The sequence below is a fragment of the Tuber melanosporum genome, assembly GCF_000151645.1.
Source record: "Tuber melanosporum whole genome shotgun sequence assembly, scaffold_234, strain Mel28".
Classification (NCBI taxonomy): Eukaryota; Fungi; Ascomycota; class Pezizomycetes; order Pezizales; family Tuberaceae; genus Tuber; species Tuber melanosporum.
In genome coordinates, this window is record NW_003298902.1 from 13633 (window position 1) to 38033 (window position 24401).

Sequence of the window (24401 nt, forward strand, 5' to 3'; positions counted from 1 at the left end):
AAGATGAATGGGAAGTTGAAGAAATCCAAGACCACCGTCTTTGGCATGGGAATGATCAGTTCCTGGTCAAATGGAAAGGATACTCAGCAAGCGAAAACAGCTGGGAACCGCTAGAAAGACTAGAGCACACTATGCATATAGTGAACCATTGGTAGAAAGACAACATGCCAAACGAATCTCTCCCCCTAATGATCAATTACATTACCATGTACTGCACACTAACAATGCCAGAGACTGAGTGATGGCAGATAGAACTTGAAGCTAGAGATGGATTCTGGGCACCATACTTTGAGTCAGAATTCGAAAGCAGCGATGATGAAAATCAGGCTATGGAATAGGCTCTGGATAACCTTATCTGACCATCACCCTCTATCCGAATACCATAACCATGTCAAACTATGTGGAACTCAAGGTGAGGTTACGACAACTAGTTGTTGGACTGTTGTTGAACCGTGATATTATCCAACTTGAAGACTACTTCGCCATTCTCTGGATAGACTACTGTCCGGATTGCTATAATGCTTGGGTTGATGTACAGCATGAATCTGGTATTCGTGACTACTGTAACCTGTATTTCTTTGAGTCTTGATGTTTTCTTAGGATTTTCTCTTGTCCCTGGTGTGACACTTATGATGAAGAGCTGATAGTGGAAACTGAAGCCTTTAGTTTCTTGGACTCTACTTTTGATGATTATTAGATTTTATTTGTTTAAACAATTGTTTTATTTTGGGGAATGTAACCAGTTGGGTACTCAGTTATTGGTTTTATTTTATGTTTTGCTTTAAGTATCACTTTGATACTTGGTTTGTTTTAAGTATTGTTTGATACTTGGTTTTGTTTTATGTTTTGTTTTAAGTATTGCTTTGATACTTGGTTTGTTTTAAGTATTGTTTGATACTTGGTTTTGTTTTATGTTTTGTTTTAAGTATCGCTTTGATACTTGGTTTGTTTTAAGTATTGTTTGATACTTGGTTTTATTTTATGTTATGTTTTAACTATCGCTTTGATACTTAATTAGTTTTACCAAAGTGTATCGATTGATACCTTTGATTAGTTTCGTTCATGTTAGACATGAACAAGAATTGTGTATTTAAAGACCACCTGATTCCACAATGGAAAAGATAGAATTTGACAGACAGTATTTCAATATACTTGGTTGAACGGTTACTTCTTTATTCCTCAGTACACCCTCGAAGCCTCCTTTAGTTCTCAGCTCTCGCCTCCTGTCTGGAAGAGCAAGCTATCTGCCCACTATCGTATCTATTACCGATAACATAATTAGCACCTTTCGAATACGTTACACTATGAGATCATGGGTTTTGAGCATCCAACCATCTTGGTCACATGACTAGTTTGTTATGATTTGGTTTCGCACATGTGACCACTTTGGGTCACAAGACTATGGGCAGGAAGAACACTATATAAGGAGATCGATGCAGCCGAGGAGGATAAGTTCTTCACGCTTTGTTCTAAGTACTTTTCCTCGTCCTTGCCGTCGCTTCGCCTCGAGCGTTTCTTTCGCCATCATGATGGGCCTTAATGCCTTGGATTCTGGGGGAGATATCTGAGTTCGCTCAGTAGTTCCTGGGGTCTTTGGTGTTGAGGTCTGTTAGGTGTTGCGTGGCGGATAACTTGTTTGTGTCTCGTTTCGTTGGACTGGTTATCTCACGATACCAGCACTTTGAGCACTCATCACGGTCGCATACGAGCCCTTTTCGGTAAAATGTCTACGGCTTCCTGTCTATCGTCTACTCGCAGGTTTCGCGTTCGATTGGGGGGATTGAACATTGTGTTTGGGGGGATCACCCGTGTCGTTCTTTGGGCCAGCTCATGTCTTTTGTTGGGTTTTAACGGAGTCCTTAGTTCATGCGATACAAAACGCCCTTGGGTTAGACTGATGACCTTCCCAAGTATCAACTCGTCATACTGGCCGCATCATTTCCTCAAGGGAGGGGGCCTTACCGGCCCCTCCCTGCCTCGTTACTTTATGTTTCTACGGTCGGAATCCTACGATGTTGTTTATCACCGTTCCCTTGGAAGTTTTGTCCTTGCGGCATATACGGTGGTTCAGTCAGGTATCACCTCCTAGCTACAGTGGGGATGGCTTTGACCCTGAAAAACCTTACCCCCTGGAGTGGTTTTTCTTTGCCGCCTGGGGTGGTGTGGGACGATTGGCTGCCAGGCACTCGCGTTGTCTGTGCGTCTGGGTGGTTCAGTTGTGGTCTGTGGTTGGCGGCTTCACCCATTGTAAGTGGGGCCTACCTTCCGTTTGTCTGCTTCTGTTCATTCGCCCTTCTCCATCTTGTCGCGTCAGTTGGGGATGCCTCTTGCCCGTTGTTCGGTCCGTGTCTGTTGCCGGACCTGTGGGGCTGGCTTTGGCTGGCTCTGCTTACTCTTCCCGACTCGGTTGGATTTCGGTTCGGCTGGGTTGGATGGTGTGGCCGGTGCCTGTGCCTTCGGGTATGAGTGCTGCCTCCTTTGTGGCTGCCGGCTGTGGCTGGTGGGCCCCCCTCGGCTATATGGTGCTGGGGGTTGGGGCTCTGTTTGTGTGGCCAAGATCAATGGCTGCCTGGCAGGGCTGGGTATTAGCTGTCCTGTGGCCATCGGATGGTTGTTCTGTCTGAGGGGCTGGGGGGACTGGATGGGCTCTGTGGTGTCTGGTGTGTGGGGCTTGGGGGGGGCTGATTGGGGGAGGAGAGGCACCTGCGAGCACCGGTCGGACATGCGTCAGGTTGGGCGATGTCTAATTAAGTGTTTCCGGACCGGTTTGGGCAGCTGGGCGAAGTTGCTGAGTGCTGTAAAGCTCCCCGGCGGACCGCTGGACTGATGGCCACCTGTGCGGATAGTGGATTGCGACCACCTGGTTGGACTTGTTTGGGTTCTGCGTGCTGGGTGTTGTGGAAGTTTGTTTGGTTTCTTTGGTTTGGCAATGGGCATGGCTGGCAGGGGCAAGGCACCACGGGTGGGAGATAGGCCCCACTGACTATTTCGGTCTGTCACCACCTCTATGTATTTCTTTTGTTCATGTGTTTTATGTTGGGGGACAGGCAGCGGGTACAGGTCCTCCTCACCATTACGCTCCTCGGAGGCACTTGGCAAAGTGGGTTTATAGGGTCGACGGCCTGGCATGCGGATGCGAGAGGTGGACATGCTGGTCACCTCCTCTCTGCCATTGTGTCGCCTGTAGTTTATATTTGGTTTGGTTTGTTGTTGGTTTTCTGCTGTGGTGGAGGTGTTGCGGGACGGTATTTAGACCGAGTAGTAGTGGTTTTGATTTTGTTGGACGAGGAACCTGGTTGGGTTGGTCTCTTGCTCGGCTTCGGCTACGCTTGGTGCTGGTTGGCTTCATACCAGAGGGGCTATGGACTCGGACCGGGGAGGGCGCTGGGTTGTTTGATGGTCTTGTAATTAGTTTCCGTGTGGGCATGACTCGGGGATGGCAGGTGCGGGACCGTAGACTTAGTTAGCCTAGGATTAGTGGTATACCGGTTAGCGGTATCCCTGTGCCGGCGGGGGCTCGTCATATGCCAGTGTTAGCGGTACGAGTTTAAATAAAAATTAGATTGACTTCTAAGTACTTTCCTTACTTATTACTTTAATGAATATAAAACACCTTTACACTCTTTATCATTATCATAATATTTATTGCTACTATGATAAGAATACTCGTCAAGAAGGAGAGTTAGAGAAGACTTACAATCGGCATTCCCGATAGAAGACAAAGGTTTTGTACTATCAGTAACATGGACAGAGACCTAGTGCTATTGTAAGGTGTGAAGAAGAAAGAAGAAGAGAGGTATCGTTCCCTATTGCTAAGAACAAACTATCTGAATGGGGATCATTACATAAGTGAGCTTTACAACGGGAAGGTTATTCTCGCTGCAAGACTTGTAAAAAGTCTTTTATCAATTGCAAAAATCAGCTGAAGAGTAAAGCTTATGCTGATAATCATATGAATAAGTCAATTGAGTGGTGGTAAAAGCATATGATTTCGGATGAGTGCATTTTTGACACGTTCCAGAGAGGGAGCATTTGGGTAACTTGACTTCCAACTGAGTGCTACCATGATCATTACATGTAACATAGTCTCCATTGTGGGCGAGCATTCTTCATAGTATGGGGGGTAACCAGTTATGATTGGAAGTCTCCTCTTGTCTTCCTCTAAGGGACAGGTCCATTGGGAGTAATTGCTTAAGACTATTTGAATCAGGTCCTTGAACCTGTTATTGCTTCAGCTTTTATAAACCTCCTTGAGTATGATGCTTCACCAGAGGCTCAGTATATCGAAGACCAAGCTCCAATCCATGGAACAGGTTAGATGTTAAGAGAGACCAAAAATATACTACGTATTCTGCTTCACAATCAACTACCTTCTTCGCCTGACCTCAATCCTATTGAGAATGTGTGGCGGATCCTCAAGCAAAGGATCAAGGCACAGCATACCTTTCCTCAAAACATCCATGATTTGAGAAAGGCAGTTCAGGAAGAGTGGGATCATCTACAGCCATCCGCTTGGAACCAGTATATAGATAGTATGCCTGTAAGGCTCATGCAAGTCAAGGAATGGAAAGGGATGCAAACACAGTTTTAATGCATTTTCGTTATTCTTATTCATCTTCTCTACTATGCTTGATTTTTCTGAATTTTCCTACTTCGCTTGTTGAGCTATTGTTGTTCCTTTGAAATAGTTTATCATTCATTCATTCACGAGATTGTTGGTTGCTATCGGTGATTTTTGTCGCCAGCCTCGTACGTGTATCTATGCCACTCTATGACAGTCTACCTTGGACCACCCAACTCCAAGGAAAGATTTGTTCTCGAATACCGGGCACTCTATTATACACCATGGTGTATAATGGACGTGCTACCGCTACTGCCTTCGCCGCTTAAGCCCTGTCGCTGGCAGGTCATAACTTGGCTTGTCCAGATTAAATCAGCTAATTGGGAAAACTTAATTTAATTCTCCACTCTGTCTCCTACAATCTGGCAGAGCCTGTAAGACCCGGGTATGGATTGCTTCTGCGAACCTAACGATAGCCAACTGTAGCATCGATTTCTCATCTATCTATCTATCTAGAGATATTTCGCGACACGGCATGATCAATGCCCCACTTCGCTCTCTACGCAGTGGCCGGCTTTCCAATCTGAATAATCTCACCCGAGACCTCGTCGCTGCGGAGCGTAGGCCAGGACAGTCCGTCCGCTAGACCAATATTGTCAGTGCATCAATTCGCATATATGCATATATATTCCCCAAACGCAGAAGGCGGCATATTACCTTTTTTGAGTTTGAGCTCAATTTTCGTCGTAAGAACTTTATATTCACAACCGGCCGGGTCGATGGCTCCATAAAGCGGAAAGCTAACCTTATACCTCTTGTTATCTGGCATAGGCAAGTCCACATCCAGCTGTTTCTCTGAAAAGTGAACCTCCGCGCGGGTCTTGTCAACCTTTTTCGCAAAAATAGAAACGATGACGTCTGTGTATGTTTGATAGAAGTCGTTTCTGAAAAAGAAAGTTCAGCCGTAAGCTGTCGGCTCAATGCACACCGTGCCTATACTCGAGCATAGACGGACATTCCCCACACATATACTCGAGTACTACGCTGGCTCTAGACCGTACCCTCCGCTTCTCCACACCTCCGTAGCTCGGACTTTGTGGAGGTGGGGTATGTAGGGCTGGAGTACTCGTAGTGGGATGTGGGTAGGTGGGGGAAGGTAACTTACCGGCACGAGACTAACTCCTCATCATCACCAGGTTTGGGCGCCCCAACAAATAGATGTCTATCCGTGGCACAGCCTGGGATTTTCAAGAATTGATCAAACTCGAGGACACGGCGCTTGCAGCAGGAGTAACCTTTGGATCCTATATCCAATGGTGCCTCGTTAGCTCCATATGTCCATCCATTGATTCATCCCCAACTCCTTCCCTTCCCCTTCCCCTTCCCCCTCCCTCATAGTTAACGAGAATAGTAGAGGGGGGAAAAAAAAAAAATCTCTCGCACCTTCGTGAAATATCGGAACCCCCGGATGAAACTCACACTTCTCATCCTCATCCTCCCTGCTCCCACCGTCGTACGTAGCCTCACACCCGAGCCTCCTGCACCTAGCTCCCGGCGGAGCCGGTACACTGGGATCATCTTGCTCCAACGGTTTCTCCTTCTTCTCCGGCGGAGGAGTGCCCGATGCTGCACCCACTTTCGGGAGCGCCTTCCTCTGCAATGGCTGTGGTTGGCCGTATACTTCTGTTCCGTCCGAGCCAATCTCCGGTGGAGGCGCGACTTCGGGGTGTTTTTGCTGTTGTGATCCGGGTCCGGATGTTTGTACGGGTGCTAAGATAGGTGCGTCGACGGAGTGCTTGCCGACTGAACATGGCGGGATTGTGAGGAACTCGTCGAAGGTGAGAACCTGGGTGGGTGAGTAGGCAGGTAGGTAATTATGTTAGCCTCAATAAGTGCTTTCCCGTCTCCGGGGAAAGAAGGCCGGGGGGTGGTACTCTTGTTTTGCAGCACTGCCAGCCTGGGATAACGCTTAAAGTTAGCTCCAACGGTTTTCTTTAAAAAAAATAAAATAAAAAAAAAAGTGTGTTTTTCTGAGCGAGTCCACACGGAGGTGGCCATATAAATTAACTTACCTTTCTGGCCTTCATGGAATATGGGCGCTCCTGGGTGGTAGTGGCATTCTTCCTCCGGATCCGTGAATGTCTTTCCACAGCCTTTGTGGGCACACTTCTGCGTCATTTTCAATATCTTTCAATTTGCAATGGTTTGGAAGTATAACGGGAGGGGAAATAAAGGGTTGTGCTAGAGTTGGTATCCGCTTTTTTTTTTTTTTGCCCCGGTAGTGGACAATAGGGGAGTTAGAGGATGGGAAGGTGAATATCTAGACTAGAATGTGGATTGGTTTCAAGTACCGGTAGCACAGGGTCGAGCCTAATTAAATAAATGAAGAAACAAGAGATTTGAGGCTGAGGCTGGCTCCCTTGGAGAAGCTTCGAGAACTTCTATCTTAGTAGGACAAACTCTCCTATCGCCGGGTAACTATAGCTAGGGTGTACTGGTACTCTACTCTAATCAATAACTTAGGCCTTGTCATGGCCATCCCTGTGACAATCATTCCTTCATGCTTTTGGCCAATGGCCAACGAGTGAGGAAACGTGAAACAACGCTCAGACACAAGCACCAGTGACAAAATGTTGGAACTGTCAACTATGCAACGGGATACTCTGTTTTTGGCTCTTACCCTCTATAACGGAATATCATGATATACACATTTCACCATGCACCCACCCATCCTTGCTGAATAGCCCCACAGAATAGTTCGGAACAAAGGCAAGAGATCAAAGTTAAATTTCCCACCAAACGCCACGTTCCCCCACCTGTAGATTCCACCAAGTCCCCACTTCCCTTCTACTGATATATGAAAATAACACCGCTCCTATCAGCACTGACTATCATCCCGTACGGAACCTCCAAAAATGCAACCTGTGGTTGTAGTTCAGCTCTCAGTATCTTCCCCCTCCCCTTCTTGCTTTTTTGCCCGAGACGAAATGTGGACATTGTATGAACTTACATCTAATATTGAATCAAGATGTGCCTTCAACAACTGCTGTTGTTGCAAGCTGATAACTGTTGACCTTGGTGTTTTTACGGTGGCTTTATTCTTCTTCGACGACCCAGACGCGGACGAAGGGTCACCCCTTACCCCGGTGGCGTCCGCCCCAGACAGGGGTTGTGGCGGCCTCTCGGTATTAAGTGTTAGAGTTGCTGTGGGATGAGATGACGTGAATGTGGGTTTGGGCTCTTCCATATCAAGCCCACTAACAACCATTGAAGCTTCTACCTTGCTGCAATTCCAGAACCTGATTTTCCTGTCGGCGCCGGCGCTCACAATAAACCCAGGAGGCGCCCTCGTCTCGTGCGTTTCCTCATATGCATCCAGGCCAACTGCAAAAGCACGAACTCCTCTATCAACACCCCCAGATCCTCCGGGTTCAAGGTGGTTAAGAGCGGTTGCAAAACGGCTCAACATTTGCTCTGGGTTCTCGTCATCAACATTCCAGGGCTCGTATCCTCTCCCGCTATCCTTGCCACCTCCAGCACGGTAGACCTCTCTGCATTGGGTTTTCTCGCAATCCCAAACGGAGAGCTCTCCATGACCAGTGCCCCCAGCCACTACGATCCATTTTCCGCGACCTTTCGAGGGATGTATTGCTATTCTGTGAATTGGCGTGGATCCAGGTAGCCCCCACGCCTTCAAGCGAAGCTGAAATCTTAGGTCCCACATGTCAAGTATACCATGGGATGTCCCAAGCACTAGCCAGTTGTGTCGCCTATCGATGCAGAAAGCAGTAGGAGTTCCATGGAACACAGGATTTTTCAAAGTATACAAGATCCGCATTGTCCTAAGGTCTAATGCATGTATATTTGATAAGTTGGTTGCGATGAGCAGAATCGAGTGATTATCTGCGTATAAGTTAGCCGCCGATTAAAGCCGGGTCGGCAAACAAGGATAATAAATTTATTGATTCTTCACGCAATTGCGATCATATAACCTACCCGCCTTGAAATGCTCCATCCAGACGGCAGACTCTCCTTTCTCCGGCAGCTGCCAGTTCCTCATGAGCCTCAACTTGCCGTACTTAACTGCTGTCGCTGTCATTTGAAAGTCGACCTTGATGACGTGAATTGTACCATCACTCGCGCCGCTAACAAAGCATCTCGTGTTCTCTACAAAACATAGTGCTTTTACCTGAACTGTTCCTGCGGTGCCATGTTTATAGGTTTGCCGAGCCTTAAACGTCACATTCTTCTCCAATCTGCTTGAATCCCATATTTTAACTGTGCCATCGTCAGAAGCAGTCAAGAAGAAATTATGATCAGGTGCAACGATGACTCTGTTGATGGCAGCTGCATGTTCACCGTACTGGGCTACCATAACCCCTTCTGGTTTCCATATTCCTCCTCCCGCTTGGCGACCGCTACTCTTCTTGATCGGTTGTCTCCTCTGAACTGGAACTATTGTCGGGCCGAACTCGAGTATGTCACTAGGGTAATTCTGAAGATACATAGAGTCTAACAGTTTCAAAATATGTGGGTCATTTCCCTCTATTTTTCTTGTCAGCTTCGCCAGATATAGAACCCACTCCCGGGGTCTATCTTACCATAGGAATGGGCTGCCCTAAAATCGAATTCCCCAGGCTCGGGGACAGTCTCGGCAGTTTTGGGTAGGCTTAGGTCGCCACCCTTCGCAAACGGATGCTCCACTCTACCGAACGCTGTCGCAGAAACGGTGCTAGTTTCCGGGGCAGCTTTAGACGCCTCTGCATTTCTTGCCAAGAGACTCAATGTGCTCGGCCTACGGCGAAGGGGGTTTCCATTTTCCACTGAACTCGCTGCAGTAGACGACTCGTTGCTTCCAGTAATAGTCACGGGCGGCACAGCCAATGGCGTAGATGACCCTGATACTGGAGCACTCTCAGTGTCAAAACCAGCCGGGCTGGAAGTAGTTGGAGATCCGGAACCCGAATGGCTGATCCCAGCCTCTGAGTTAAAACGGGACCGCATTATGTCCGTAATATCTACGCCCGTAGAGCGCTTCGATTGTAATCGAGAGGGTGTTCTTCGAGCAGAATTATCGATAGTCCTAGAGGCGTCCAAGAGAGCATCGGCTATGGTGGCCGGACGGGGATTCCCAGTAACAGCATCCGTTGTTTGCATATTCAGATTGAAGAATGATTGGCTTTCATCAAAAAATACTGTGTGTGGTGTGATGCCAAGATCTTGGAGTGAAATTGTGTTCTTCGCCAGTGGTGGATTTTCATTAGATAGTAATCGCGGCTTTGATAAAGCCATTCTCCATATGTACTCCCTCAGAGAAATGACCTTCCATTCATCATCAGGGCCCATGCCCAAATTTCTTAGCTTCTCAATCCAGTTGATATCTTCCTCATTCTTCGGGACCTTTGCAAAACCACCTGGTTGGAAATCATGTACCGGAACCCTTGGCAGTGAATCACCTATTGCCCCAAAGGAAAAGGTTCTCTGCTCCTGTGCGCCCTGCCAGAATAACCCTTTCTTCGACTGTGTAGCCCAGGTGACCGCCATATCAAATACATGCCTAGATACCTGCTCAAGTAAACAATTTGATATCAGATAGTTGGTTTGGGATGCAACATACTGGTTTTTGGAGGTGTTCAAGCATAGTCAACGTAGAGATGTTAATGACATCAGCCCTTAGAAATGGCCTCACAGTTGGGTTCACAATGCAATGTATGTCGGCCGGCGACAGCCATTTACTCGCGGTAGCAATAAACGCTACAGCACCTTGACAGGAACATCAGTACCGATACTCGCTCTACTCTATGCTAGGGTATTTTTGACCTGGGAACCTACCTTGGCGAATCCATATATTAGGGTGCATCATGAAGCGACCGACCACGTTAATAAGTTCCCATATCTTACTCCTTTGGAACAGTCCAAGCTCCGCCATATTGGCAAGGGAACGAAGGACCTTCTCCACAACAAACTCCTCTGGGTCTGTGAGACTCTGTACCATTAACGGCATGATGTACTCCTCCAAAGCAGTAACCCCAACATATGTTGCTACGCCGGTAATAGTCTCAAAAAATGCGTTCCTAAGTTGCCAGTCTTTATCATTCAAATAAGTGTTCAGGTGACTTAGAATGACATCGTTGGCTTTGCTAGTTCCAAAGAAAACACAGAGCCTAGATACAGATCTGAGAAACGACCTTCGGACCCCAGAATCAATGTCTGTGAGTAGCAGCTTTGAGTGCTCCTGGAAATAAATAACCAAGTCGTTCCTAGACAGGTCAAAAAGAGCCTGAAATGCTGACCCTATGGCGGATCCATCCTCAGCCTCCGGGTCTGCTGTAGGTAGAGACCCATCGGCGCGGAGAGCTTGAGCCATGTCAAGGAATCTCGAAGCACTATCGGCGAGAGAAGATAAACAAGAGGCGTATGTTGCTCTTATGAGGGGATTATTATGAGAGGCGAAATTTTGAAGTTTTGGTAAAATGTAGTCGGGAAATACGTGCGCATTAACAGGGGTAACGACTTCAACAAGCTCCATCTATATTCGAACAATTAATAAAGTAAGGTATGTGAGATTCCTGTAGAAAACCAGGAGCCATACCAGCTGGGTAACTGTCCTCACAGCAGCCACTCGGACGATAACCGAATCATCGTTAAGTAACGCAACAAGGTAAGGTAAACATCTGTCCAGTTTCGCTTCATCGGTAATCCTTTCTGCAAATGCGAGAAATATATCACACGCTCGCACTCTTGCTGTTGCTCTTGAAGTGTTTCTTATTGACGACGCAATAAGACTCAAAAATATAAGGGTACCATCATCAGCGCTCACCGGTCGCCTCCGCACCGCGGATGAGTGGCGTTGGTAGTTTGGGATATCTAGACGAACAGGTATTATGCCATTTTTAGAGGCTGCTCTCTTTTCAGGAACTGCAGCCTCTTCTGATGTATCGAATCCAAGGAAAAAAGAAATCTTGTCAAAATCGTGATAAATCCTATTGATCCTATCGTCTGCCTGTGTCCTTGTTCCCTGGTCCTCCGGAGAAGCAGATACCCGCCCAGGGTTTGGATCCGTAATAAACCCAATATATTGATGAAGGAAGCTATAGAAATACTCCGGGAACGCTTTCCGGCGCCATAGGTTCAGATACTGCTCCGCAGAGTACCGCTTAGTAGGATCAAGGTTGATCATGTGTTCAACTAAGCTGCGGATTTCTGGGTCTTCGATCTTCCCAAGGTAAGTTTGAGAGGGGTCATACTCACCCCTTCGGTGTTTGAAGAGCTGTGACAGGTTAAACAAGGGGGTACCCTCCAAGAATAGCTCCGCAATAACACATCCCAAGCTAAATATGTCCATCTCATCCGTAACACTCGCATCCCCACTTATTTCCCCAGCATCAAGAAACCGTTCTGGGGCGACGTAACATATTCTCCGCCCGGAGGTGTCAAAAAAGTAAGAGAAGTCCGCAGGATTGTCCTGCGGAAGCTGGGTTGGTTTGAATTTGGCGAAATCGGAGAGATAGATCCAATTCCAAGATGTGACGAGAACATTCTCAGTTTTTATATCCCCATGATGAACACCCCTAGCATGACAATCACGAAGGCCGCAAAGAAGTTGGAAGGCAATCCAGCGTTTCTCAATCTCCTCCAAGAACGGCCGAGTACTAATTCTATCATAGAGACTGCTGTACAAGTATTGACGAACCAGGTAACCCGCTCTTTCGGTTTCTATGATTCGTTGGTGGGATAAGGCGTTCGGTATATCGGCTAGGGCTTCTTGTTCACCTATAACCTTGTCAGAACCCTAAACCGGAACGTTCAAGAGAGAAAGGGTGTGATACGTTCAAGTTTTATGCGATACTCTTCTAGCGAGAAGCTGGGTGTTGGTTTCAGAAAAATCTTGATCACAACAAGGCCGCCATCCGCATGTTTCGCCTTGATTGTTTTTAAGAAACGGCTAGTCCCTAAGGATTTCTCGTAACTGATGTCGGAAAGCTCGGCAATATCGATACCAGCACCGCCGACATTTCGATCTGGGAGGGCGGAATAATTTTGACCCATCTTATCCTCTCAAGGGTTCACTAGAACAAGGGCCGGGATATTCTGCGCGTATGACGTTAAGTGCATAAAGGATGAAGCTCAAGAGTATTTCCTTTGGCGTCGGGGGTGAGGTAGTCTGGTAGTATCGCAATCAGGATCAGTTATTCGTAGCCTACTATGGTAGAGACAAACTGCCTGCGCCATGCGAGTCCTATCTCGGACTCGTAGGATAGCTCAGAGAAAGTAAGAAGCTTTGACCAGCCTGAGCCCTAACCCTTATCATGCCAAAAGCTGAGCCGCGAGGACATCCGTAACTAGTCGAAGCCCTTAAAACCTCATTCACTTCCAATGATGAGATGAATGGGCAGTAAACTAGTATCATAATAATATTATTATTATGATACCTTCTCCTTCACCGCATCAAAAATTTAGGACGTTAGAGGATAGTATCTCTCAACCCTTGGTCCATATATTATCTTATCAGATTTTTGAGTCCACTAAGGGTTAGGGGTGCCGCATCCAGCACCCAAGCAATTACAGTATTAATGGTGATCTTTTCTTGAAGTCAGTCCTAAAGTGCACTGCTCCCTCTACCGCTATAAGCCGCTATACCATCTTCCATCGCGAAATAGCCCTTGGCATGGCATCCTCCAAAATAAAACCCTCCCAGTTAGCAGATGCAGTTCTTAGCTCAGTCCTTGACGGCTCATATCCGGATTCTGATGACGTCGCGGGAGCTGTCCTCGAAGCCTCAGCACTCCCGGAAATTATCGCCCCCCTACAAAAGGCTCGAGAAAGCCTCTATGTACAGTTTTCCCTCAACTTGTGCTCATAACAATCTATACTAAATGTTACCAGGATGGGGTGCGAACAGTCAGCCGAGAAAGCGGACCTGAAGTTGATTCATGGATATCCCAAGCCCGAGGACTCCACAAAGATATCGAATCATCCAAAACAAAGGCAGACGAAATAGTACAGCTAGCGGAACAGGAGAAACGGCTTAATCTAGAACTTGAAGATTCCATTATGCAGGCTCGATTACTAGTATCCGAGATCAATTTCAACGAGGCTTTAGCAGAGATATTATCAAAGCTACAGTTAATTGACCTCACCTTATATCAAGTCAAGCATTTACTGAATACTGGGGAATTGTGCCAGGCCATTGAGGCCCTCGATAATGTCGAGGTTGCTCTAGAAAAGCTGCCCGTGTCTGGAGAAACGATCGTTATCAGCTTAATGAAAGAGAAGGCGAAGGGCTTGAGATCTATGCTAGTTAACAAATTAGAGGACTGCTGGAGGTATCTTTTGAGAATCAATCCCGGAAAGGGCGGGATTTCGATCGACAGAGATGCGGCAGGTAGGAAAAATTATCCGGGCCTTTAATCCCAAAAAACTAATATTAGATATAAGGCTCCTGTCCACTGGTCGAAAGTGTCATTGAAGCTCTGAAGAAACTGGATCTTCTCAACGGGAAAATAGATCACTTGCATCACCAAATCGATAAATTACTTGTCGCTCCTCGATTCGATTCGATAAAGGGCTCAGCTCCTACATTCTCGGTGGCAGGGAATTCCATATGCATGGGTGGAAACACCAACGACCTAAGTGCAACGCGCATGTTTAACGACCTACGCCAGCTGATTACCTTCTTCAACAGAAACCTTCCATCGGGAATTACCCCGTTGTTCTCCCGTATCTTTATAGCCAACCTGACTACGCGATTAATGTCTTCTTTATCATCCTCTGTGCCCTCATCGTTAGACGATTTACCAAAATTTGAAGCGCTTCTCAAAGAAACGAGAGAATTTGAAAAGTTTTTGCACCAGATATCTTGGACGAAAGAGACAGAATTGCGAGAATGGACTGAGAGGGCGCCGAAAGTATGGCTGTCAAAGAGAAAAGAAACTTCACTAGACAAAGCCAGGCAAATATTATCACGTGGGACTAGTGATGTTAAGGTCGTAGAAAGAACAGAGACACAAGAGATGAAGGTCGCTTCCCCCACCGAAAGAAGGAAATCAGTAGGTGCCCCAATGGATGTCTGGAATGACGATTGCGGGTGGGGATATGAGGACGCGCCTGTAGATACTGCTGCCGCAGCGGATTCGCTGCAAATCGACATGGACGACGATGATGCTAGCGGTTGGGGCTTAGACGAGGATATCGACATCGAAGACGAAGAGCAAAAAGATGAGAAATCTAGCCAGCCAGTAGATGTCCCAACTGAGGAGGATGGTTTGGATAACCTTGATTGGGGGGAATGGGGAGAAGACGACCCAGGAATCGAAGCCCGAGAGTCTATGGCAGCTTCCGACACAGCCCCGGCGAAGAAACCAACGGAATCGAAGCCAGCGATAAGATATTCGAGTTCTCACTCTGGGGACATCACACTTAGGGAAAGCTACACAATTACCTCAATACCCGATGCAATCATGGAGATTATCGTGCGAGTAGCCGACGAAGCGAAGCGATTATCAAATATGCCCCCCTCTGCCGTCACGCCAGCTGCTTCTGGCATGTTGTCGATTCCTTCTCTCGTACTCGCCGCCTACCGGGCACTAGCACCGACTTCCTATCCCACTAATATATCATCTAACATGTACGTCTATAACGACTGTGTTCGAATAGCCGAACAGTTACAAGACTTAGAGGTCACGGTAGAGCTAACCCACCCAAACAATAACTGGGATACTGACATCAATATTATCCAATCCTTTGGCAAACGCCATTATTCCAAGGAGATAGGCCTTCAACGAACGGTACTATGCGACTTTCTCGATGGTGCGAAAGGTTTCGTGGGCTGCACCAACTTCCCCCAATCGGCAGACTGCCAAACAGCGATCTCATCAGTAGTCGCTCGGATAAATGGAATCTACACTAGCTGGTCCCAAGTGCTTTCGCCATCAGTACTCTTTCAGTCTGTCGGCCTACTTCTGAATACTGTTGTCACCAAACTTATCAACGACATCGAGGACATTCCCGACATCCCAGCCGCCGACTCCGAGAAGATATGTACATTCTTTGAAGAAATTGCGACATTGGAAAGCCTATTCCCCGATGCGCCGGGTGGAGCAGGAGTTTCCACAACCGGGTTCCACTGCAAGAACTGGCTCAAATTCCGGTTCCTGCAGCAAATCCTAGATAGCAGGATCGCGGATATCTTGTACATGTTTAGAGAAGGGCATTTGGAGGGGTTTGAAACGGAGGAGTTGGTGGATCTTGTCAAAGCGCTGTTTGCGGATAACGACAATCGGAAGAAGTGTATCGATGAGATTCGGAGTGGGGGACACTAGCGCTTGGGGATACTTGAGGGGGAGCGTTACCATAGGTTAATGGGCATGAATAATGGGAGGGGGCGCGAGTTTGTTGAGCTCATGTTGCAACTCTTTGATGTGAGTTTGATAGGCCGAGGGCTTTATTAAAAGTGTCGGATGAGAAGAAGTGGCCAGAAGCAGGTTTAGTACATATTCAGTGAATCACCAGCGACTTGAATCATTTAGCAGCCAAACAAATACCGTGAGATCCCGAATAAATGGACCATGTGCTTTTATAGGTAGTCCAAAATTTCCCCCGCCAGAAACGGGGCAAAAAGCCTGCTTTCCTGGACAAATAAGGAGAAAACATCAAACCTCACTGGGAAGGAGACAACTTGATCGACATAGCGCATGGTTCGATTGTCAGATTCCATGGCACTGCTATTGGCCAAACATTACATCACCCGATATCACTCACCCTTGGCCTTGGAGTGTCCGGTGACTTTCTGCCAATCTCGAATTATAGCTGCTGTAATAAATCATCAAAGAATGAGATCGGGCAGGGTCAATTCCCTTGCGAAGCGATCAACTTTACTCCCTCTAAAAGATCCCAATAGACCTTCCACACATCCCTAGGAGAGGGGAGGAACAATAACCCACAGTTCCTATCATTGACCTTGGCAGACAGATACAGTAAGTTGAGCAAGTGATTCTTTTCTTTTCTACGCTCACAGACCAGCAAGCACAGTGATAACAAATATGCGGCACTTCGAGTCATCTCTTGATTCTCTTCTCACATCTTCGGCAATACTCTAACCCTCTGCACCTTTTTCTCAGGCAAAGCGACATACATCTCATTCTTAATTGACCTCAAAGTAACATAAGATAACAAGCCAAAATATAAGCTATGCAGGGGCCCGCAGTAGCCTATGCTGGGATCTAATTTTCTAATGATACACCGCTACGGGGATCTCTGAACAACAACTTAATACTAATTACCTGAGGCTTGAGATTCCAAACCCGCATTACCTATCATACGGACAATGTCAGCATCACCGCATACAACCTCGCTTCCCGTAGGAACGGCAGCCTATGATCAGTTACTTACTAAGCCTGGTTTCTATTGCAACGATAGACCTCAAATTCGCGGCCCTAACTTCATTCATCTCCTTCTCCAACTCTGCAATTCGACGATTCAAGCCCGCGATCACAGCAGTGGCCCTCTGATGCGCTGTTCTAGCAATCTCCCTCCTGAAAACCCCCTCACATACCCCAGTTAGTCGAAAAACTTCTGTGATCACGGATAAATCCATACCCTTTACATACGCCCTCCTTCTGCTTAACTTCTCTTTCCAGTATGTCCCAAAGTTTATCTCCGGCCCCTTTCAAGTCGATCCCCTCGGCACGAACGAACTCGGACACTGCCGTTCGCACGTCGAACCGGACTCCACGGCCGGGGCTGCTCAGGACGCCTTTGTAAAACGGGGTTGTCCGGGACCCCGGCGTCCGCGAAGCGGTTCTCGTATTCGCGGCTGTTCTTGGTGGGGTGGTTGGTCCGCTACCTGAGGTGAAGAGCCGCCGGCGGGGGGACGGATTTGGTGAGAGCGAAGGCGTGACTGTGGCGTTATCACTGCCACATCCATCTAGATCCGTCTCGCTAGGGGGCGGGGCGATGGAGCGGTGGTCCCACGTTCCTGTGATTACTCCTGCGGCCTTTCTGGAGGAAGGGGTAGAAGGAAGAGGAGGTTTGGGAGTGGAGACCCTGGAGGGGTGATTGGTTGAATAGGGGTTTTTCGTCACCCGGTTTGGCCTATGGTGTTTGTGGGGGCTAGGCTTTTGTTCTGACGCTTCATTAGAGGGCGACGACTCACGCCGACGCTTGGCTAGGGAGGAAGAAGGTGATGGGGCTGGGGCTGGGGCTTTGGAGGGGGGAAGCGCAGGAGAGGTGGTTTCTGTAGCGTAACGGGTACCGGACCTTGTTTTTCTGAGGGCCACATGTCTTGAGGGTGAGGTGGGCCACGATAGCAGTGATTGCAGATATTTTGGAGTTGTTGGGGGTGCTGCTGCCGCTGCCACCACCTGAGCTTCTTCTACCCAGATGAAGAAATTGCAAGGCAAATTGTCCTTGTCTTTCACGCAGGAGTAGACTATCTCCTCGCAATGGGCATTAGGGAAAAAAACATATCGCTTTCGGGCTCTAGACAACACTCACATTTTTTGCCTCGATTTTTACTCGTATTTGCTGTGCGTACTGGTGCCGGGACCCTGAACCCTCATGGTTGATGATATTAGTTCATGACATTGTGTTCGTTCGATTAAATAATCTTTTAATTTATAAACTTGATGCTGGAAGATTCATGGTGTTTTCAAACCTAGGATTGCAGTTGCCTGGAGGGAATTTCAGTGTCAACAAACGAAGGCTTTTCTTACAGATTTGACAGGAGCTCGGTAGGGCTTACATATCCAGCCTTTTTCTTGTAGATTCTCCGGACTCGTAGTCCTGGGCCACACTATCCTAGTATCGGGCACTGGCATCTTTCGAGGTGTGGGGGTTTTGAACATGATAATGCTGGCAATATGGATAGGATCTTGAAGTGTAAATAGATGGGTAGATGGGTAGACAGTTTGGATAGCTGCAAGTTACTGAGTACGAAGGATTCATGTCTACTTTTATATTATCTCACTCGAGTGTACAGCTCACTACTGCAGTCCTACTGTATGTATGATAATATTATGATAGGCTTGTTTACATTGGTCAATAGTCACATTGGTTGTCAGGTTTCGGGTAAATAAATAATGTTATTGCAACAATTATGTGATATAATATACCCTTAAAAATGCGTATTTTTGGGCACACTGTGTCGGCCAACCTCAATGGGACAAGAGGACAGAGGCCTTCAAGGCTTGTGCAAGTTAGGGTATCATATTTTTTTTCTATTGAGTTCAAAGTTGTCTTACCCGGCCTTAAAATTCCCTTTGGCCTTCTAGCTATATAAGCTCACTCATTCCCAGCTCTTTCTCCTATCCCTCAATTCACCTTTCGCCGTGCCCTCTTCCTTTCCTCTTATTTACAATCGCCCGGCCGCTGAGTAACCGGTCGCAAAGTCCCGAGAAATCTGCCCATAAAAAAGTAGCCAAAAAGAAAGAAAAAAAACCCCCAGACAACTGAGCAAAATTCATGGATATGCGCGATAGCTTCATTGATCGTGAAGCAGAAATGGATGATGACGATGAGCTGGATCAGGAAGAATTCGATGAGGACACCGGCGAAGTGCGCAGAAAAGCCGACAAACCGAACAAACCGCCGAAAGACTTTGACGATAGCAGCGAGGAAGAGGACGATGATGACGACGAAGAGGCGGCAAAGGTTGTCCCAGCCCCCTTGTTGAGCTATAGGGAGTGCATTTCTGATCAGAGATACAGATTCGCGAAGGCTTTATCGTTGACGATGAGGAAGAAGACGAGGAGGAAGAGCAGGCGGACGGGTCTATGGTTCTGGTCAAGAAGCGCAAGAAGAAGAGGAGACGATCTAATCGCGAGGATGAGGAGGAGGAAGGCCTAGACGAAGATGATCTTGACTTGGTCTTGGAGAATACCGGTCACGAGATTGATAGATCTAGCCAGGTCCGTCTTGTCCAATTCATCATTCCCCCCACCACTACTACAATAGCGTCTCAAACTTACATACTGGATTTTTCTCAAGAGTAAGTTCAAACGATTGAAGCGTGGAAGAGAAGATGCCGAAAAGCGCCGCCGACAACACTCTCGCGACCTAGAAGAAATCTTCTCCGACGAAGAAGACGCACCTGGTGAGCCCGACGATGACGACGAGGGCCTCGATAATCGCCGCGGTGGTGAGAATGAGTTTGAAGACTTCATTGAAGAGGATGAGATGTCCGAAGACGAACGCGGCGGGGGCGGAAGCGACGATGACATGCAAATGGTCAGACGGCGGAGAAGAGAGAGTAATCAGCACCAAGGAAGCTACGCTCCCCAACGCCTAGGGTTACGTGAGGGTGCTATCTCGGATATGCACGATATCTTCGGAAGAGGTGATGAATACGATTTTGCGCTTGTGACAGAGGACGATCCAGAACAAGAAGAGGAGAGTAGGGAAAAGGAGTTGGAGTTGAAGGATGTTTTCGAACCGAGCGAGTTGGCGGAGCGTATGCTTACGGACGAGGATAATGTGATCCGCCAAACTGACGAGCCGGAGCGATTTCAGTTGGCCAGGAGGCCGTTTGCACATCTCAAGATTGGTGAAAGGGAACTCGAGGAGGAAACTGAATGGATCTCCAAGTTTGTTCTAGCTAAAAAGAACTTGCCCCCACACCAAGAGGAGCCTTTGATGAAAACGATCAGGAGTGTGTTAGAGTTCATTGTGATCGAACAGATGGAAGTTCCATTCATATACCAGCATAGGAAGGATTACCTGATCCATACAGAGAGGGTTCCTACGCGTCGTCACAACGATGGGGAAACTGGATACGAGATTGAAGCTACCAAACTCCTCACGCAAGACGATCTTTGGGAGATTCTTGAATTGGACCTTAAGTTCAGGGCCTTCCTTGATAAATGTCGGGCATATGAGAGAACTTATTCCAATCTCAAAATTGTTACGGATACCTCGGATGATATGGAGGCAGAAACTGGACTCCAGCGCACGGAGACTATTGAGCAAATACAGGATCTGCACGATTACATTCATTTCCGCTATCACTCCCAACTGAAAGACATGGCTATCACTAACGGTGAGGGTCGCGGAAACGGCTATAGGAGGCCTGGGAGTAGTAAGACTATCTATGAGCGTATCCGTAATGGAAAGGTTTACGGTATGGTCCGTGCGTTCGGTTTATCTGCAGCGCAGTTTGCGATGAATGTACGCTTCGACCAAAAGCGTGAATACGCCGAGGATCCTCACAACTATCCCCATGCAATCTCAGATCAGTACATCGACGATCCCGAGTTCCCGACTGGGGAGTCGGTATTGCAAGCAGCCAAGCTCATGCTCGCTGAAGAGCTTTTCACAAATCCGACTTTAAGGAGGTCAATGAGAGACAAATGGTTCACGAGAGGCACAATTCACGTTAACGTGACGGAGAAGGGCGTCCGCCAGATTGATGAGCAGCATCAATACTATGTAGACACCCTCTCCGCAAATTTCTCTTAAAATGCTAATTTTCCACAGGAATTCAAATATCTCAGGAATCAAACTATCCAGTCGATTGCAGTACATCCTGCAATGTACCTGCGTATGATGAAAGCTGAGCAAGAAGGCTATGTCAACGTAGATGTCAATCTAGAGAGCGAAGACAAGTTCACTCGGCGACTATACGAGTACATGACATCTGAAAACGTCAGCGATATCGCAGAGTCTTGGAACAAGGAACGAAAGGAAGTCGTTGACATGGCGATGGGAAAGTTTAAGTTAATGTTTCAAAAAGCCATCAAGGACGAATTACGAACTGCCTGCGAGGATTCTATTGCGGCCGATTGCCGTAGATCCTATCTTAAGGTAATATTTCCCCGTTCAATCTCTAAAAAAAACGATGAGCTAATTATTCTTGTAGAAACTCGACCAAGCGCCCTATAAGCCGAAAGCATTGAAACTTGGTGAAATCCCGCGAGTCTTTGCCTTCTCGAATGGATACGGAGAGAGAGGCCGGGATGCTATCGTCGGTGTCTTTAGGGACGAAGATGGAAGGCTTCTCGAGACCGTCAAGTTTACTGATCTCAAGGATGACACGTCTCGAACTAACTTTATTGAAGTTCTCAACCGCCGTAAACCCGATGTTATCGCTGTGGCAGGGTTCAGTGTACAAACCCATAAACTTGTTGAGGAGATTCGTGGTATCGTCGAGGAGGAGGACATTAATGTTGTCGGTGACGAAGTGGACGATAGATCCCCGACTGAGGTGATGTTGGTGAACGATGAGGTAGCTCGTCTATACCAGAACAGCGACCGTGCTGCTCTAGACCATCCGGAACTTCCACCGCTTTCGCGATATTGTGTAGCCCTTGCTAAATATGTCCAGAACCCACTCTTGGAATACGCTGCATTGGGTAAGGATATTGTCTCGATCGCCTTCCACCCAGCACAACAGCTTTTGCCCGAGCACAAGCTCCAGAAAGCTCTTGAGACTGCTATGGTGGATATGGTGAATCTGGTTGGTGTGGATCTCAACGAAGCTGCCAGCAAGCCATATGTTGCAAACTTGCTTCAGTACGTCTGTGGCTTCGGTCCCCGAAAGGCAGTTAGCGTCATGAAGGTTGTCCAAGCAAACGTAAGTCCCAATTTCAATACCCAGCTATTCAATCACTAATTTAGTCAACAGGGCGGACGAGTATCAAGTCGTCTTGAATTGCTCGGAGATCGCGACAGGGGTTTTCTGCCAGTTGTCGGACCTATGGTCTTTATCAACTGTGCTAGTTTCCTTATTATACCCCACGATCCAGCAGACCGAAACTCTGACTACCTCGACAATACCAGAGTACATCCCGAAGATTATGACTTGGGGCGTAAAATGGCCGCAGATGCTCTCGATATCGACGAGGAGGATGTTGCGACCATGGTGACAGAAGGTGGTGCCGGCGCTGTTATCAACGAGCTCATCAACGGGCAGGATGAGAAGGTAAACGAGCTCAGTCTTGAGGATTATGCTGAGGAACTCGAGCGCAACTTCAATCAGAAGAAACGTGCCACTCTCGAGACTATCAGAGCAGAATTACAACATGCTTACGAGGAGCTTCGGAACAAGTACCAGAAGCTCAGCACCGACGAAATATTCACTATGCTCACTGGTGAGACGAAAGAGACATTGGCCGCCGGCATGGTCGTTCCAGTTGCCATTAGGCGAGTTACGGATAGGTATTGTGCTGTTCGGCTCGCCTGCGGAATAGATGGAAATGTCTCATTGGATGAGATGCACGATGGCTCTTCTCATTTTCTCCCAACCAATTTCTACCATGTTGGACAGACGGTACAGGCGAGGATTGAAAAGCTTAATGAGGAAACCTTTTTCTCAGAACTCTCCTTCCGCGAAGACAAGATTAGGAACCCATTGGTCAAGCGGATCGAGTTCTTACCTGACGAATGGGATGATGTACGGGAGGAGCGAGACAAAGCAAGATTGTCAGTGGTCAACCAGGAGCAGACACGCACAGCCAGGGTTATAAAACATCCCCTTTTTAAACCGTACAACAGCAGGCAAGCGCAGGAATTCCTAGCTGGCCAATCTCGCGGCGATGCTATCATTCGGCCCTCTTCCAATGGTCCGGACCATATCGCAGTTACCTGGAAGGTATCCGATGGCATCTACCAGCATATAGACGTGCTCGAACTGGATAAAGACAATGAGTTTACTGTTGGTAAAACGCTAAAGGTATCCGGCAAGTTCTCGTATAGTGACTTGGACGAATTGATCGTCACGCACGTCAAGGCTATGGCCAAAAAGGTGGACGAACTGAGTCATCATTCGAAGTTTATTCAGGGAACAAAAGCAGAAGCTGGTATGTATCCCTTTGTTACAACCACGTTTACACACACACACTCATATTTCACAGAAAAATGGTTAGAAAAATACTGCGAAGCCAACCCGAAGAGGTCAATGTATGGCTTTTGCTTTGACACCCAGCGTCCAGGCTACTTTCACTTGCTCTATAAGGCCGGCGCCAATGCCCGCATAGGAAGCTGGGTAAGATATCTCCTGATGCGATAGCATTCCACATTCACTAACACTTCTCATAGCCCGTCAAAATCATCCCCCATGCCTTCCAGCTCAGGGACACTCCATTCCCAGATGTCATGACACTCTGCAACGTAAGTTTTACCTACATCCCCCCTCCCCTATACCGCCAACGCTCTAACAAAAAGTGATCAGGGTTTCAAAACAATGTTCCACCACAACTCTCAAAAATCCCGATCGCGCATTTAAAGCCTTCGTGGACAAGAAACGCATTTGCTTAATCACCTGCTGTTTTTCGGTTTGGCTTGATTCCCTGTACACAGTTTCATTTTTCAATTCAATGGGCTTCGGAGTTTTTTTTCTTCTTTTTCTTCTTTTCTTCTTTTTTTTCTTTCCTTTTTCTCATTTTCCTTTTTCTCATTCTCCTCTCTATCAATCCAGTTTTCATCGAAAAAAAAAAGACAATTTCTTATCACCTTCACAACCCTAAGACCGAGTAGCTTGGCTTACTCTTTATTGGAAAGAAACCCATAGTGGGAAGGAGGGGAAGGGGGGGATTTAGTTGGACTCTGGCATACTTTATACTTTCATCTCGTTCACCCCCATTCATTTCGCCTTTCTATCCATCTGATAACCCCTTTTGCGTGTATTTTAGTCTACACAATATCATAGTAGCCAGCCAGCCAGTTGGTCGCTTAGTATGATAGTAGCAAAACAAGTGCCCATTGGAAGGGTAGTGAATATAGTTAATTTAGGTTAATCTGCAAAATGGTCCTCACCCTGGACGAAAACATCTCCCCAGGTATGATATGATAGGAAGGAAGCCCATTAGTCTACTCGGAAACGAACAGGGATATATATATATATGACGAC

At 47.2% G+C, this 24401-nt stretch overlaps 4 protein-coding genes; 2 read left to right on the top strand and 2 right to left on the bottom strand.

The window, feature by feature from the left end:
• Nucleotides 1-5035: 5035 nt before the first annotated feature.
• GSTUM_00000935001 (uncharacterized protein) lies at nt 5036-6819 on the bottom strand. XM_002838173.2 has 6 exons: nt 6634-6819; nt 6496-6518; nt 6005-6407; nt 5727-5865; nt 5279-5505; nt 5036-5203 (listed from the first exon to the last, which is right to left on the bottom strand). Exons 1-6 carry the CDS (start codon nt 6737-6739, stop codon nt 5121-5123), a joined length of 981 nt encoding a protein of 326 aa, XP_002838219.1. The 5' UTR covers nt 6740-6819; the 3' UTR covers nt 5036-5120.
• Nucleotides 6820-7408: 589 nt separating this feature from the next.
• GSTUM_00000936001 (uncharacterized protein) lies at nt 7409-12610 on the bottom strand (the record flags this gene model as incomplete). Its single annotated transcript, XM_002838174.1, has 9 exons — nt 7409-7483; nt 7572-8464; nt 8558-9106; nt 9163-10126; nt 10179-10324; nt 10394-11090; nt 11154-11468; nt 11604-12334; nt 12391-12610. 9 exons carry the CDS (start codon nt 12608-12610, stop codon nt 7409-7411), a joined length of 4590 nt encoding a protein of 1529 aa, XP_002838220.1.
• A 563-nt stretch (nt 12611-13173) lies between these two features.
• Nucleotides 13174-15882, top strand: GSTUM_00000937001 (uncharacterized protein; the record flags this gene model as incomplete). XM_002838175.2 has 3 exons in its annotated part: nt 13174-13394; nt 13448-13946; nt 14000-15882. The coding sequence occupies exons 1-3, from the start codon at nt 13230-13232 to the stop codon at nt 15880-15882; spliced, it is 2547 nt and encodes an 848-aa protein (XP_002838221.1). The 5' UTR covers nt 13174-13229.
• Nucleotides 15883-18898: 3016 nt separating this feature from the next.
• On the top strand, nt 18899-23777 carry GSTUM_00000938001 (uncharacterized protein; the record flags this gene model as incomplete). XM_002838176.2 has 9 exons in its annotated part: nt 18899-19210; nt 19267-19467; nt 19547-20983; nt 21065-21358; nt 21414-22127; nt 22179-23352; nt 23407-23537; nt 23591-23662; nt 23724-23777. The coding sequence occupies exons 1-9, from the start codon at nt 19028-19030 to the stop codon at nt 23775-23777; spliced, it is 4260 nt and encodes a 1419-aa protein (XP_002838222.1). The 5' UTR covers nt 18899-19027.
• Nucleotides 23778-24401: the final 624 nt, after the last annotated feature.